General features: G+C 37.5%; 1 protein-coding gene across 7 annotated transcripts in view; it reads left to right on the plus strand.

The window, feature by feature from the left end:
- The window catches only part of LOC100619450 (zinc finger protein OZF-like), an 87,655-nt gene that overhangs the window by 21,410 nt on the left and 48,043 nt on the right, over window positions 1–18,202 (plus strand). For 5 of the 7 annotated variants that reach the window (XM_056825844.1, XM_056825843.1, XM_056825845.1 and 2 more), the window contains one exon: window positions 8,198–18,133. In XM_056825844.1, the coding sequence (XP_056681822.1) occupies window positions 8,198–10,314 (2,117 nt within the window). In that variant the 3' untranslated portion in view covers window positions 10,315–18,133. Of the gene's footprint in view, window positions 1–8,197; window positions 18,134–18,202 lie in introns of those variants that run through there. The other 2 variants (XM_056825846.1, XM_056825849.1) reach the window with 2 other exon arrangements.

Below are 18,202 nucleotides of genomic sequence, written 5' to 3' on the forward strand. Positions count from 1 at the left end.
AACTGTAAGAGTTAAAATGGTTGAGGTTGTAAACTGTAGTGAGTAAAATAGTGGAAGATATAAATTGTTGTAGATATAAGAGTGGGTGAGTAAATTTTGACTGCAGAAAATATGTTTTCACTACTGTGTCTTGTTTTAAATCAAATATAAGGTGGTCGCCAGGGAAATATTCCCAATTATGAATATACCCAAGTCAACTGGGTTTTATAGAGAATTTTAATTAATAATACAATGAGGAATTAAAGAGAGAGAGAAAGAGAGAAAAAGGGGAATAATGAGAAAAGGATAGACTGGCCCAGGGTAGCCCTGGCCAACCCAGGCCTAAGTCCTAAAAGAAAAGATCAGTCAGTCAGTTATCATTCACCATAAGATCTGTTCAAGCGAGGATTCTGGGGGACAGAGTCTCCCCAGAGGGAGTTCCAGCCAGAGTCAGCCTCCCCTGAGAGACCTCCTTAGAGATTTCCTCCAAGAGATTCTTCTCAAGAGACCCTCCTTAGAGCCTGTCTCTCAAGAGCTTTTCCTTCTCAAGATATCTTCCTTAAAGCCTGTCTCTCAAGAGCTTTTTTTTTTTCTTCAAGAGATCCTTTTTCTTATATAGGGGGTTTTCTCCTATGTCACCTCCCCTAAGTTCTTCCATCTACCAATCACAGTAGATGTTTTCCAAAGGACAGCCCATTCTGAATTCACAGCTGAGTCAACTAATCCCTTTAGTAAGTTTGAACCAGAAAAAAACTTCTGAATAAGTTTCTCACCTCTTTGTTCCTTGTAAATTCACAAGTTGCCTGACCTTTATAGGTACTTAGCACCCTATTGTATTAATTCTAAAAATAAGCATGGCTTAAGTATGGGTGTAAGCATTTCTCATTTTTCAGCAAGGAGTTTTCTCCCCTAAAGCAATCCTAAGTGCGGGTGGAGTAAAGATCCTCCCATTTCTGATCCAAGTAGAGTTCTCACATTTTAGACCTAAGTAGCTTTACTGTTTAAAATGGGGAATGGTCTTAACCAAATGTTCTAAGGTAGAGGCTGAGAATCTTTTAACATTCACAAGTCTGAGAAATTTCAAGATTCACACTGCAGTCCAAAGCAGCTTGTTGGGGTTTTGTAGCCACATTGAGGTCCAGCCTGGCTCACAGCTCCTGCTAGCTTGCACAGCTGGAACACCCTTGCCTGGCACCAGCTCGAACTGCTACCTTAGCCCTGGGACCCACCCCTGCAATGCTGCCGTTCGCTTCTGCTGCCCTGATCCCTGTTCTAGCTGGTAAGCATAAGCTTCCCTTTCACCGCTGGCAGCTGATTGCCTCCTAGGCTCCACCAGGCTCTTTGCCTTGGCTGGGAGGGTCCTGGCCCTCTTTTAACCACCCCAATTTAAATTCTACCCCTCCTTGCTTTACCAAATCTGCCTTACTTCAGTCTCTCAGTCTACGCCCTGTTTTATAGTCATATCCTCCATTTTGATTTCTGGTAGTCCCTAACCACACCCCTTACCTTGAAACCTACCCCTGACCCATCCCCTCACCCCTCCCAGTTGTAGTGCTGCCTCTTGGCCACTAGAGGTCAATGTTGAGCACTGATTTTTCCCTACCTTTTTTTCTCTTCCTTTTTTTCTCTTTTATTTTTTCTCTTTTCCTGCTTAGCTACAGTGATTGTTTGCTGCCACTGGGTGGCAGCAATAAATAAATAATTTAAAACATTTCCCTTTTTTTATACGAATAAAAATCCAATAAAATAATAAAAAATAAAATAAACTAAATACCCTGACACTTCTACCCCCGCCCCTTATAATAATAATTAAAAAATAAATCAACAAAAAATACATTTTTTTCCGCTTTTGATCAAAATGCTCAGCAGCATAAATGCTACCATGCATGAAAGCCTTCAGCTTTTTACCCAATTAGAGGCATGTAAAATTCCAAACTCCCTCATTCTCCTTGTACTCCTAGGAAATTTTTTTTCCTGATCTTCATTCTTAAGACAAAAAATGCTATTATATGAGAGATTAAAGCAGAAAAGCAGGCTGACAGGAAAATTCAGTGAAAAAGTTTCAAGCACTTATATGATCTAATGAAAAATACTGATCCCATCCAAAACAAGTCTGAATTTTGCAAGCCTGTTCCTGAACCTTAAATAGAGGACGATTCTATTTCTCCCAAAATGGAGATGAGACACCCCTCTCATATACATCAGGTGCAGACCCTTCTCTCTCATGCTCTGCAACTCCTGGCTGATATTACCTCCCCTGATCCTTCTTATAATCTCTCATCCTCTCCTATTCTTTCTCCCACCCCACAATCAGGCCCAACCAAAAAAAACCTCATTCTGCTACCATACCTGTTCCTACCCTTGTTACCTTAGCATCCTCACAGTCACCTTCTAAGGAATCACAGCCATCGGATGACTCTATGAAGGCCCTTTTCCCTTAAGGAAAAAGCCCCAAATAGGACACAATGGGAATGTGGTGACCCCAAGACACCATTTACCTTTCGCTCCTCAAGAAATTAGGGAACTGAAATGTACTTCATTTTGAATGTGAACCTCTTGTGTTAATCAAGAAAATGGCTGATATTTTTTTTTATCAATATGACCCATCCTATAAGGATGTTGAGAATTTGCTCAATGCCTTTCTAACAGAAAGTGAGAAAAATAAAATCATCTCTCATTTTAACAAGGTCCTGGGGCATGGCGCAGCACTGGCCAGCTCAGGATCCTGCATGGGATTATAACAGTACTGAGGACTAGATACAATTACATCCTGGTATGGAGGCCATTATAATAGCTATGCGAGAATATTCCGAGGATACAGAAACATGGTCAAAAATTTGAAAGCCTTACACAGTCAGATGATGGGACACCCTCACAATTCATGGATAAGCTCATTGAGCTTGGGGGCCAGTATGTAGATCTTGATATTTCTAAAGACAAAGATATTAAGCAAATAAAGAGACATTTTGTCAACAACTCTTGCAGGGTGGTCCAAGGCTATCTTAGGATGTATTGCCCACAGTGGCCTCAGATGGACCATGAAGAGTTGAGGAACACTGCTGCTTATGTCTTTAAAGGCCAAAAAAACCCAAAAAAACAGGAAGAGGCTAATAATGTCATAGAAACTCTGGGGGGATTGTCAAATTTTTAAAGGATAGGTTTGATAAACAAGACAAAGTGCATGATGCTCAACCAATGACGCTAGCTCCTCTCCAAGAATCTAACTCAGTCCCTGCCACTTCTGTCATAAGAAGGTCCACATAATGAGGTACTGTAGGAATTTTTCCCAGGCAATGATGAACTATACCAACCAGAGAAATTCTTATAGGAACACTTACAGGAATGATAATTATAATGGTGACTTCAGGAATCATAATTTTAGGACTGATAATAATAATCCTAGGGACATAAATCAGGTACCTGACAACTCATACCAAATGACCCCACAGCAGTATATTTTCAGTGGAGCTCTCCCCCAAACCACCCAGGGAGCTACTACCCTTCGGGGGGAGCCCAAGGTACTACCCAAAGATTATGAAGGTGTGTGGAGCACAGGAATCAGAGAATTCAAACTTTGATTTTCCACACCCTGACATCTTACTGCCTGTTGTCCCTATCCACTTCCCCCTCCCCCTTACTAATGAGCCCTATGTAACAGTAAAGGTTGATAACACCTATTATGATTGCCTTTTGGACACTGGAGCTTCCCAGTCTGTATTGAAGAATACAACTGATTCAGATTGCAGTTCCATTGGCTCAGTTAATGTCAGAAGGATATCAGGGACACCTCTAAAGTTTCCCAAGCTTTCCCCTAGAATAGCTTCCATAGGACACCTTTGCGTGGAACACTCCTCTTAATGCCTGGCTGACCTTTAAATTTTCTGGGGAGAGACCTTTTGTGCAAGCTTAGGGCCACAATAACTTGCTCTCCAAATGGCTCTATGACATTGGAACTGCCTGAGGAATCCTTAACTTTACTCCCAGTACTTCTTTCAGATGCTCATGAAACAAAGGAGACACCTATTTTTGAGGTCCCAATTGATATACCTGAGTCTCTTTGGGCCACATCATGTTCTGATGTTGGCCTACTTAAATCAGCTGTCCTAGTCCAAATTAAAACAAAATCTAGCCCACCTCCTTCCATTCCTCAGTACCCTCTTTCGAAGAGTCAATTGATGGCATTACACCTGTAATAAATTCATTGATTGACCAAAGCATCATAATTCCCTGTAAGTCTGAATACAGTCCACCCATCCTGCTGGTTAAGAATCCAAAACCGGGGCCCGATGGCAAGCATCTCTATCTCTTTGTCCAGGATTTGAGAGCTATGAACAATAACATTATAAAGAGATACCCTGTAATTTCCAACATAAATATTATTTCTTCAATTCCTAGCACAGCCACAACCTTTACAGTAGTAGACTTGTGCTCAGCTTTCTTCTCTATACCCATACATGAGAAGTCCAGGCATATCTTTGCTTTCACCTGGAAGGTCTTACAGTGGACCTGTGCTTGTCTGCCCCAAGGGTTTGTGGGCAGTCCTACTTCATTTACACAATTCTTAACTGTTGATACAGATGCCGTACAATTTAAATACAGCCAGTTGATTCAGTATGTGGATGATTTCCTCTTGGTCTCACCAAAACAGTATGGAAAACTAGAAAACCATATGGCAAAAATTAGGTACAGACCAATGCCTCACACCCTATATCAAGATATGATACAAATGGGCATATGATTAAGACATAAGGGGTGATATTATAAGTAAATTCAGGGAACATAGAATTGTTTTCCTGGTAGATCTATGGAGAAAGGAAGAATTTCTGACCAAATGAGATAGAGAACATTATAAGGTGTAAAAAGAATAATTCTGACTATAATAATTTTAGACTGTTTTGAACAAATGAAACCAATTTAACCAAGATTAGAAGAGAAACAATAAGCTAGAAAATGTTTTATAGCAGATTTCTCTGATCTCATTTTTCAAACATAAAGATCTAGGTCAATTTTATCCAAGAATGCAAGTCATTCCCGTATCAATTAAAATAGTAGAAGGCATAAACTGTTACAGATAAAAGAGTGGTTGGTTAAACTTGACCACGTAAATATGGTTTCAAATAAAAAATACAGTGGTTGCCAGGGAAAAATTCCCAAATATGAAATATACCCTAGTCAGCTGGGTTTTTATGGAGATTTTAATTAATACAAATAAGGAATTAATGAAAGAGAGAGTGTAAGAGGAAACAATGAGAAAGAGATAGGCCAGCCTAGGCTTTTAAGCCTTAAAAGAGAGATCAGTCAGTCTTTTATCCACTCACCATAAGATTTGTCCCAAGCAAGATTCTAGTGTTCAGAGAGACACCAGTTCAGCTTTGGCCAGCTCAATCTCTCTCGAGACCTCTTTTGAACTCCTTTTAAAGAGAATTTTCTCCTATGTCACCTCCCCTAAGTTCTCACATCTACCAATCACAGTAGGACTGACCATTCTTAATTCACACCTGAGTAGACTAAACTTTTCAGTAATTCACACCTGAGTAGACTGAACTTTTCTGGGAATACTAAAACTTCTGAGTAAGTTCACACCTCTTTGCAACTTGCAAGTTTGCAAGTTGCCTGAACTTCATAGGTACTTAGCACCTTCCTAAAAATAGACTTAGCTTAAGTGCTTGGCCTCACTATAAGTATGGGTTAAGTACTTTTCATTGTTCAGTAAAGAGTTTACAACTTTGTCTTCCCCTAAAGTATGCTTAAGTATGGGTGAAGTGGAGTTCTCACATTCCTGATCAAGTACCTTCATTGTTTAAAATGGGGAATGGTCTTAACCAAATCTTCTGAAGTAGGGTCTGAGAATTTTTAAGATTTACATTCCCCAGTTGGCCAATGGTCATAGTTTATGAATAAGCAGTTTTCAGATGAAGAAATCAAATCATTTAATAATCATATGAAGAAATGTTATAAAAGTCTCTTGATTGGAAAAGTGATTTAAAAGAACTCTGAAGGATCACCTCACCCCTAACTGATTGGCCAATATGACAATAAAGAGAAGTGACACAGATTGGAGGGGATGTGGCAAAATTAGGACACTTAATAACCTTACTATTGGATTTATGGGCTGATTCATCCTTTCTGGTGAATAATTTGGAATGACTCCCAAAGTGCTACAAAATAATGCATACCTTTTGATAATACCACTACTAGGTCTGTGCCCCAAAGAGATCAGAAAAAAAGAGAAAGGACTTACTGGTAGAAAAGTATTTGCAACTGCTCTTTTGGTGGAAGTAAAGAATTAGAGATTGAAGGGATGTTTATCAGTTGATGAATGGCTGAATAAATTGTCATATATGAGGATGATGGAATACTATTGTGCTGTAAAAATGATGAAAAGAATGATTTCAGAAAGTATTGGGACAACTCCCATGAACTGATGTATAGGGAAATAACCAGAACCAGGAGACTATTATACACTATAACTGTAATGTTATGGAATTTTCAACTGTGACAGCTTTGGCTACTCTCAGCAATACAGTGATCCAATATAATTCTGAGGAACTTATGACAAAGAATGCCTCAAGAGAAAGGACTGTTGGAATTGGAATGCAGATGAGAGCATACAATTTTTCACTTGTTTATTTGGGATTTTGTTTTGAGGTTCTGGTTTTATATGATTATTCACTTCTAAAAATCAACACTATGGAAATAAAATTTTTAAAAATCATATGAAACTTTATCTTCCAGCCCTTAATTCTGTCTAGTATAGCAAGTTTATCCTCATTTCTCCTTCATTCTTCCCTCAAATTCCAGGCCTGGTGATAGGAATAAAAGGGAAGGTAATAAGCATTTTAAAATACTTGTTCCATGTACTTTGCTAAGTAAAGGAATTCATAATTATCATTAATTTCACAAAATGCCTGTGAGTTTGATACTCTTATTATCCTCAATTCATAGTTGAGGTAACTGAAGTAACAGGTTTAATAACTCACCCCAGGGCAAACACTTACCATCTCTCTCAGACTGGATTGAATTTGTTTTTCTGGCTTCAAGTTCTGACCTCTTCACTACCAGCTGCCTTTAATTTCTAGATAATGGAGGTTGTGAAATGCCTATCTTTCTATTACAAGAGGCAACTCAAGATGGAGTTTTCTGATTGCAAATGTATTACATGATCTCTGCCTTGCTGCCAATGTCCAAACAATGAATACAACAGAAACTATTCTATAAGCCTTGTTTGCATGAAGAGAACCAATTTTTTTATTTTTCTCTCCTGATCCATTCATTCTTCCTTATGCCCAGGGCTTCCAGTTCCAAGAGAAAATTTTCTCCTTTTACAAATGAGGGGAATCACCATGTATGCTAGAGAAAAAAGGCCCAAAAATCTCCTGTCCAGGGGAGTGAGGTGAAAGATGGTGTACAAGGGCTGTTAACCCAAAATATTTTTATCTGTTGTAGTGAAGGTAGAGCTAGACTCGGCAACTGGCAGACCAACCCTGGATTATACTGTTAATTTCCTGAGAGATGCATGAAGGACTCAGTATAGAGAAGGTGGATTGTAAAATAAGATGAATATCAAGTATGCCTGCACTTAATGGCATAAAATCTTTGCATTTGTCGAGAAAAGAAGAAAACTTATATTGCACTTTGAAAATTATTGCCTGAGAGTTAAAAAGAGTGAAGTTGTTTCTCAGCTTACCATATAGATTTTACCAGGAATGACCATGTGATAGTGCATCCAAAATGATAGAAATTAAATGTCTGGAAGGTTTCCTGATATTGATAAAATTATGATATTAGTCAATGAGTGACTTTAAAAGGAAGGACTGAAAGGGCAATGGACAAAAATTGTTCAATACTGTGAACAGAGCATGCTTAGGCACAGTGTTTGAGTTGTGGTCTACTTGCAAGGAATTAGGTCCAGTCACTTCTCCATTCTTTACATATGACATGGGTTATGAAATATGATGGTCTTGTCTTTATCACAGATCCTTTGAGAGGTTTCATTGTTATTGTATTAAAAGTATTCCTAAAATCTTCCATTCTGTGGTTATGACCAAAAGGTGTATCCAAAGTCAGATTATGTTTGTTTAAGTTTGAAAACTCCTTTTGGCCTTAGGAAATAGAATAAAAATCAGTTTAGTTACTGCCATCAGAGGAATAAACTTAATATTCCATGTATATATGTCCCCTTTTGTTTTGTATTTATGTCATTATTTTTTTTCTTCAGATGCAGAGACTAATTTTGAAGCAAAGGAGATGTCTACAAAGCTAAACTTTTTTGTTGAAGGATCTGGCTTTCCACGAGGCATGAATAAGGGTCCCTGTGACTTCCTTTTGAGAGAAATCTGTGACTCTAATATGAAGGTAAATAAAAATCCAAAGAATGACTGTGAATTTCATGAAGTTGCAGAGAAATTCAGCCACCTTTCAGTCCTAAATCAGTCTACAAAACAGACCTTAGTAAATGACTATTGTCTCAATAGTGATTATACCAAATGCTTTGCTGAAAAAGTAGGATTTAATCAGTCACATGAGAAGCCTCCTGAAATGCCCATGTATCAAGATAACTTAGGGAGAATCACCTATGACTTGAGATTAGCCCTCACAAGACATTCAAAAAGTAAACATAGAGAGAAGCTTTCTGTGAGTAATAAAGATGGGAGACCTTTCATTCAGAATTATGAGTTTGGTTCCTATCAAATAATCCACTCTGGAGAGAGACCTTATCAATGTAAAGAATGTGGAAAGGCTTTCACACAGAGGGGTAATCTTGTTAGACATCAGAGAATCCACAGTGGAGAGAAACCTTACAAATGTACACAGTGTGGAAAGGCTTTCACAGAGAGTAGCTCTCTTGCTAGGCATCAGAGAATCCACACTGGAGAGAAACCTTATGAATGTACTCAGTGTGGAAAGGCTTTCATTCACAGGGAGAGTCTTGCTGCACATCAGAGGATCCACATTGGAGAGAAACCTTATGAATGTACACAATGTGGAAAACCTTTCACACGGACGTGTGATCTTGCTAAACATCAGAGAATCCACAGTGGAGAGAAACCTTATGAATGTACACAGTGTGGAAAGGCTTTCACAGAGAGTAACTCTCTAGCTAGGCATCAGAGGATCCACACTGGAGAGAAACCTTATGAATGTACTCAGTGTGGAAAGATTTTCACACAGAGGGGAGATCTTGTTAGACATCAGAGAATCCATACTGGTGAGAAACTTTATGAATGTACACAGTGTGGAAAACCTTTCACACGGATGTGTGATCTGGCTAAACATCATAGAATCCACTCTGGAGAGAAACCTTATGAATGTACACAGTGTGGAAAAGCTTTCACACAGAGGGGTAATCTTGCTAAACATCAGAGAATCCACTCAGGAGAGAAACCTTACGAATGTATGCAGTGTGGCAAGGCTTTCACACAGAGAGGTAATCTTGCTAAACATCAGAGAATTCATTCAGGAGAGAAACCTTATGAATGTTCACAGTGTGGAAAGGCTTTCACACAAAGGGTTAATCTTGCTGCACATCAGAGAATCCACTCTGGAGAGAAACCTTATGAATGTACACAATGTGGAAAGCCTTTCACACGAAGGGGTAAGCTTGCTGCACATCAGAGAATCCACACTGGAGAGAAACCATATGAATGTACACAGTGTCGAAAGGCTTTCACAGAGAGTAGCTCTCTTGCTAGACATCAGAGAATACACACTGGAAAGAAACCTTATGAATGTACACAGTGTGGAAAGGCTTTCATACACAGGGTGAGTCTTGCTGCACATCAGAGTATCCACACTGGAGAGAAACCTTATGAATGTACACAGTGTGGAAAGGCTTTCATACACAGGGTAAGTCTTGCTGAGCATCAGAGAATCCACACTGGAGAAAAACCTTATGGATGTACACAATGTGGAAGGGCTTTCTCACGGAGGGGAGATCTTGCTAAACATCAGAGAATCCACTCTGGAGAAAAACCTTATGAATGTACACAATGTGGAAAGATTTTCACAGTGAGGGGTCATCTTGTTAGACATCAGAGAATCCACACTGGAGAGAAACCTTACAAATGTACACAGTGTGGAAAGGCTTTCACACAGAGGCAATATCTTGCTGTACATCATAGAATCCACTCTGGAGAGAAACCTTATGAATGTACACAGTGTGGAAAGGCTTTCACACGAAGGGACAATCTTGCTGCACATCAGAGAATCCACTCTGGAGAGAAACCTTATGAATGTACTCAGTGTGGAAAGGCTTTCACACACAGCGTGAGTCTTGCTAAGCATCAGAGAATCCACACAGGAGAGAAACCTTTTGAATGTAATAAATTCAGATAGATTTTCTCTTAATCCTCTTCTGTTGCTTCATGTCCAGAAATCCCCACTGGAGAGAAACCTCATGAGTGAGACTGAGATTATAGTTGCCACTCTTAGCTTATGTAACATAAGAGGATCCACACTAGAGAAAAACTTTAGGAATTTGATCAATGTGGTACGGCCTTCAGGCAACAATCATCTCTTTTTCCCAAGCAAGAATTCCTTTTGGAATGAAATCTGACTCCTATCATGAATGAAGAAAGAAATTTAAATGGAGAGTCCAGAACTTGTTCAGTAGGAGAAAATGTCTTCTGAACAGATCATTTCCAGATGAATTTCCTATAGGAAGGTCAGCCAGTGATCATCTCTTATTTCATGTCAGAAGATTCGTGGTGTAACAAAACTGTGCTCAAGTTTATGTTTTTCTCAGGGGGAGGTTGATCACTCTCATTTGGAGAAGTGCAAATGATAACAAGTCTGAGGGACCAGCCCACTTCTATTAGACTGGTAATTATGACAGAAAAGAAAAATGACAAAATTTGGCAGAGATGTGAGGAGATTGAAAAAAGAATGAAATTCTGGGGTTGTGAACTAATTCAACCATTCTGGAGAAGTCAATTTGGAGCTATATCCAAAAGACATTAAAAAAACAAAATGGAAAAAGACCTATGTATACATATATGTGTATATATGTATATTAAAAATTAAAATTACAAAATTCTTCAAAGTACTCTTTTCAGGGTGACAAAAGTATCTGAAATTAAGAGGAAACATCAATTGGGAAATGGCTGAGTAAATGGGGGCATATGATTGTAATGGAATACTATTATTTTATCATTAACGAGAAGGAGCTGCTCAGAAAAACCTCGAAAGACTTGAGAATCGATTCAGACTTTTTAACTTAATATAATAAAAATGATTCATTTTACATTTTGTAAAAATTTCCCTCTCTCTTGTTTGGTCTTATATATTTTTCCCTTCCCATAGATCTTATAGGTATATTATTTCACGTTGCTCTAATTTACTTATAATAGCACTCTTCATGTTTAAGTCATATACAGATTGTGAACTTATCTTGTTATAAGGTATGAGAAATTAATCTAAACCTAATTTTTCCCATACTTTTTTTCCTGTTTTCCCAGCACTTTTTGTCAAATAGTGAGTTTTTGTCCCAAGAGCTGAGATCTTTGGTTTTATTGAACACTATCTTGCTGAGGTCATTACCCCCAGTCTATTCCATGAATCCACCCTTCTGACTCTTAGCCAGTACCATATTGTTTTGATGATCAGTGTCATTTAGTACAGTTTAAGATCTGGTACTGCTAGGCTCCCATCCTTCACTTTTTTTTATTAGTTCCCTTGATATTCTTGATCTTTTGTTCTTCCAGATGAACTTTGTTAAACTTTTTTCTAATTCTTTATAAAAGATTTTTAGTAATTTGATAGGTATAGCACTGAATAATCTAATTGATTTGGTTAGGATTGTCATTTTAATTATATTAGCTCATCCTACTCATGAATAATTATTGTTTTTCCAATTGTTTAGACCTAGTTTTATTTGTGTGAAATGTGTTTTGTAATTGTGTTCATATAAGTACTGAGTTTGTCTTGGCAAAAAGATTCTCAAATATTTTATATTGTCTAGAATGATTGTAAATTGAGTTTCTCTATCTCTTGTTGCTGATTTATTTTTGGAAATATATAAAAATGCTGATTGTTTATGTGGGTTTATTTTGTGTTGTATAATTTAGGATTTGCTCCCCAGAACACTAAATCCCAGTTTCCCACTTTCCTTCTCACATTACATCCTTACCTTTTGGTGATAAAGTTTGTGTGTGACCCCACCTGGCACTCTTCTTCCTGTGATCTCCCTGAGGATGCAGGCTTTCTGCCAGCCAGGAGAATCTACACACATGGGTTTTCTCTTTCTTAGATAATTAGGCTTGAAATTCTATTTCTTTTAGTTTATTTTCTTTCTACTTCAAGTGATTATTAATAAACTTTATAAAATATAATACTTAGAGTTATTGGCTATTAATTTAAATTTTACATTGTGGCAACCAGAAGTTGGAAGTTTAGAATTCTTCCTCCTCTCAAAGTTGGTAGAGCAATTTTTTAATAGACAAAGACAGTTTAGTTTTAAAAGCCTTTGATGCCTTCCCTGCTCCTCTTCCCACTGCTGCTGCTCCCACCCACAGCTGCTATTTCTATTGCTTTTCCCATTAGCAAACTGGCTGGGGGTCCTTGTGAAACATTTTCTGAGCTGAGGCTGACAGATTAAATCCCCCTTTCTTTTGCATTACTAATACCTAGGTGCTTACTGCTACCTTGGAAGCCCAGGTGTTTGTTTTAAGCAACAATTAGCCTCCTATTAGCTTTTACCTGAGGAGATGCTTCCACCCTCTTAACTCCTTGCCTACATAGCTGAGGAGAGCAATCAAGGGGAGCAGCAGTCCCTGCCCATATGACAGTGGAAGCAAGTGGTTCCCTGGCTTTTTTACCCCTTGGGGGAGGGGAAGGAAGGTTACTTTTCCAAACATGTTAACTTTAGCCAGTGCATATTAGGGTAGTACCACCTAAGGAGAGGAAGTAGAATTGCAAACATGGGCTATTTTGTGAAAGAGCAGATGGGGTTCGACTGTACTATTCCCAGTGCTGGTATGGGGAACCTCAGAAGTGTGACCTGTTAAGAGAGTTTTTCTTAATTTTTCTCTTTTTATACTTAAGAGGCAAGGGAGCAAAAAGATTTCTGAGTAAGAGATCCCCTGCTGTGCACATGGTCAGTTGGTGACAGAAGGGTGGGCTTTTGGGCTGTGGGTCTCCTGGGGAGAGGAGTGTGTGTGACTCGCTCTCTTTGGGCCTGTTGGAGTCAGAGAAATGGATTTAAGGCCTTAGTAGCCTTATTGATTATTATCTTGGGTAGATAGGTAGATAGTGGGTAAACTCTTAGATATTCCTGTAACAGTTAAAATTTAGGAATATGAGGAGACTGAGGCAGGTAGAAATTAGTTTCTCTCTGCAAGAGTATTATATTTTTTAGAGGTTTATTAAGGATTAAGGACTAAAGAATATACAAGTAAGAAACATGTGCCTAGGCCACAGGCCTAGACAAAATAACCTCACATCATGGAAGAGATGCCTCTGCTCCAAAACGGAAGTCCAAAAAGAGCCCCAAAGACCTTTGCCACAAGCTTAAATCCTTCCTCGATCTCGGCCCACCTCAGAATTCCTGTGAGATTACAAAGAATTTTGGGGAAGTGGAGCAAAGGCTTGTGGGGATTTTAGTCCTGTATTCAAGTCTATTTTTTACATTCCCCCGTTTGATCCTCTGGGAAGAAGTCCTTCCCCAAAGGATCATAAAAACATAATCAATTTAAAGATTACAATAATTTGAGGATAAAAGAAAAAAAAACCCAATTATTGCTGAATGCATTGACAAAAAGCCAGTTAGGGGGCAGTCCCCTTTGGCATGAAAGTATACATACAAATAAATGTTCAATCAACCACACCCAAAGTTCAATTTTGTGCAACTTGTGGTCTGGAGGCTTCTTCATGGTGGCTTCTCCAACAGTTCAGTTCTGGATTCAGAGAGGTAGCATCTTCTTTACCTAAAATTCTTCTCAAAAGGAATCTAAACTTTGCAATTTAAATAATGATATTTTTTACCCAGAGTAGAAAAGTTAAGCCAGAGCCTGGTTCAAGCAGAAGGCACTGCCCTCGAAGGCAGATAGATTTAAGGTTTTCTAGAAAAATTTTAGTTATGATAGGGATCTTAGGAATAGTTATAAGCTATTATAAGATTACTCTCACTTTCCTCCTTTCTATTTCCTAATAATAAACTAAGTGTTTTGTGTTTAAGAAGCTGTTCTCCTGACTTACTGTAACTTCTATCCCCAAAATTTAACTATTCACATCCTGGCAAACCAGCTAGGAGTTTGATTAATCTATTGATCTTCTGTTATTTCCAATATTGGGAAAAGGATAGGAGTGTAACCATGTTGTCTGATATCATGGTCCAGTTAGTGAAGGAGGTGGTGCTAAGTTACCTTCAACAATTCCCATTTCCTGGGACCTTCACTGAGATTTAAAATATCACAGTTTTTTATTGTCTCTGGTTTGTACCACTTATGGGAGTATTTGTGCTGTCTGAATTGTTTCAGGGGGGTACTATCTATATCAAGTATTTAGTTTAATCCTTACTAAGAAAAGGAAACAACTAAAAGAGATTAATGGAGACTAGATTTTCATATCTTTAGGATTGCATCTCTCAATTGACTAATACTATTGCCTACCAAACTGAAACTATCTCTAAAGTTGAAGATAGTATCTCAGAATTGACTGAAACTAGGTCTCGCTTGTTTCAAACTAACTCTCCTACTGTTTCTAATTCTCCCATCGAGGCTGAAAAAAAAAACAAAAACACAAAAGAAAAAAGATACAAACCCTAGCCTATCCCCTTAAAAAAAACCCTTACCTTCCATCTTGGAATCAGTACTGTGTATTGGTTCCAAGGCAGAAGAGTGGTAAGGGCTAGGCAATGGGGATTAAGTGACTTGCCCAGGGTCACACAGCTGGGAAGTATCTAAGGTCAGACTTTAACCTAGGACCTCCTGTCTCTAGGGCTGGCTCTCAATCCACTGAACTTCCTCGTTGCCCCCCCCCCCCCATTCCCTTTAAGAGAAGTACTGATTTATAATCCAAAGAAGAAAGAGTTCATAACTATTATGTGCAACAAATCATTTACCCCTCAGTATATGGAGGGATTTAAGTGCATCATTCTTTTTTGAGGGGAAGCCCACAGCTGTGATTTTTAAAAAGCTAGAGAAGATATGCAGGTAATTTGATCCAACTTGGATTGATTTTAAATGTTTTCTAGAAGAGTTACTAACTAAAAGGGAAAAGGATAAAGGTATCAAGCTTACCAATGAGGAGTGTGATGCAGCTCACTGGCCTGAGAATGACCTTCATTGGGACACTAATGTTAAAAAAGACTGAGATTATGTCATGGTAGGGAGGCAGTTCTGAATACAATGAGAGCATGTTCAGATAGACCTGGTACTTGGACAAAATTTGAAAATTTAAAGCAAGAGATAAGAGAAAATCCTTCTCAGTTCATGGACAAACTTATAGAACTGGGAGTAAGATACATAGACATTGATTTAACAACTGAGAAGGCAATTTGTAAGAAACTGTGGCAAAGTAGTCAAGGACTATTTTGAAACCAGTTGCTGTAACTGGATAAATATGGACCTTGATGAGTTAAGGAGAGTGGCAGTTTATGTTTATCATGGGCATGAAATGAAAGATGCCAATGATAGTGATTTTGTAGATGCATTAAGAAAGAAGATAAAAGCATTAAAGGGAAAATTTGATAAACTTGAAAAAGGTGATACAAGTTTTGGACTAACCAGGGCTCCAGTGTGAGAATATATAATCCAAAGAGAATCTACAAACCAGAGGCCAGTTGTGTTACTTGTACAGGAAAAGGAGACACCTGATGATAAATCACAGATGCTGGAATCAAATATTCAGCAAATTTAGAAATAATGGTGGGAACTTTAGGAATAACTATTCTAGGAACAACTATCCTAGAAATAATAATAACAATAGAAATAATTTCTGAAGTAACAATTTTGGAAATTATGGGAATGATAGAAACAGTAACCAAACTGAGGCAAATGACTTGTTACAATATATTCATAATGGAGCACATCCATGTACTAGCCAAAATGTAAATCCTCCTCAATGAGAGGAATCTCAGAAGAGTGGAAATGTTCCTTCACAAAGGTTTGCCAGGGGAGAAAGGTCTCTGGAATCAAATAGTGAAATATTTTATTTTCCAGATGCTGATAACATTTCACCAGTCATCCCAGTCCACTCTCTCCTACATAGCAACTAACCACATGTGACACTGAAAGAAGGGAATATGTTATATTATTGTCTTCTAGATATTGGGGCATCAAGATCTGTGCTAATGAATACTCCTGATCCCGATTATAATACTATTGGCTCTATTAATGTTGTTGGAGTGTCTTGAACTTTTGTAAGTCTGTTGGACCTTTATCCATGGAACATTTATTTCTACTAATGCCTAATTCCCCTATGAACTTATTGGGGAGAGATCTGTTGTGTACATTAAGAGTCACGATAATATATACTCATGATGGTGATATTACATTAGAACTTCCTGAAGAAGGTGGATAAAACCCTTACCTTTAAAATACATTGTAACATCATTCTTTGCTTGAAATGATGCAAAAAATGTTGTAAATGTAAATTAATGTTGTTAACATTTGTATTCATCATTAATAATATTAATGTTTGTACTTAACACTAATTTCCAGAGTTCCATTTTATAATCTAGGAACTATAAATGAAATGTAAAAACTCTTACAGGGGATATAATGTATATAAAGAATTTTCAATGCATTCCATTTCAAGTACTGCTAACAATCCCTACAGCAATCAAGATAAGAGAGAGGACATTGTGGATGAGAGGTGAGAATCAAGAATAAGACTATAGATACAACTGAACTCTGTTTTTAAGGACATTTAACTCATGAAGGATAACTGGACTATTTTCAAGGACATTATTTGCAAGGACAATGGACTACAACTTGAGATCATTTGCACAGACACTGTACTACAAGGACTACTACAAATGGACATTATTTAAAGGATACTGAACTTTGCATTTAAATAAAAGGTTTCTCATACATAAAGGTCTGAAATGGAATGTAATGGCAAGTGGATAGTTTATGTTATATTGTTATTTATTATACATATTATTATATAATAGGATTTATTAGTTCTATGTCAAATAATTATTATAATTTATAGGATTATAGAAAAGTTATAGATATAATATACTTTTATTGAAAAAATTAAAATTAAATGATAAGATAATAAGTAAATGGCAAAGTGTTATAAATGTTGATCAAGATCCACTTCAGGGGGGGATATATTAGATGTATATAATACATATATAAGGTAGATATTAGATGTATATAATGATTATAGAAGATTCTTGTTTAGTTTTCTTGTTTATTTTTTATGGATATAGTAATTGTAAGGTGTATTTGAATTAATATCTTTTGGTTCTTATTTCTGTAAAGTATAAGAATAGGTTTTTTATGTAAAGTATAGTATGAATTTTGCAACTCTGTAACAGAAATATTTGTAATTGTATATTATTTGAGACTTGCATGTTGTAAGAATTGTTTTCCTTTCTTTCTCTCTTTACTTCTCCCTGTTTAAAATATAGAGTATAGGATACTTTTGTTTGAAAGATACATTGGGGATACTAGTCTCCCAACAGATCTCAAGGGGAATATGTTAAGAGATTTTTTCTTAATTTCTCCCTTTTTATATTTAAGAGGCAAGGGAGAAAAACGATTTCTGAGTAAGAGACCCCCTGCTGTGCAAACAGTCAGTTGATGACAGAAGGGTGTGACTGAGAGTTAGTCAGTTACAGCTGGCAGTTGGAAAAGGGGCTTCTGGGCTCTGGGTCTCCTGGGGAGTGGAGTGTGTGACTCGCTCTCTCTCTGGGACTGTTGGAGTCAGAGAAATGGATTTAAGGCCTTAACAGCCTTATTAGTTATTGATTATCTTGGGTAGATAGGTAGGTAGTGGATAAACTATTAGATAGTCAAGAGTAGAGAAGTTAGGCCAGAGTCTGACTCTAGCCATAGGCATATAGATTTAGGGTTATCTAGAAAAATTTTAGTTAGAATTGGAATCTTAGGTATAGTTATAAGCTATTATAAGATTACTCTCACTTTCTTCCTTTCTATTTCCTATCTATACTTTCCTAATAATAAACTAAGCATTTTGTGTTTAAGAAGCTGCTCTCCTGACTTTTATTCAACCTAACCCCCAAAATTTAACTCTTCACAGACAAAAGAAATAT

Source organism: Monodelphis domestica, chromosome 4 (assembly GCF_027887165.1).
Source record: "Monodelphis domestica isolate mMonDom1 chromosome 4, mMonDom1.pri, whole genome shotgun sequence".
Lineage (NCBI taxonomy): Eukaryota > Metazoa > Chordata > Mammalia > Didelphimorphia > Didelphidae > Monodelphis > Monodelphis domestica.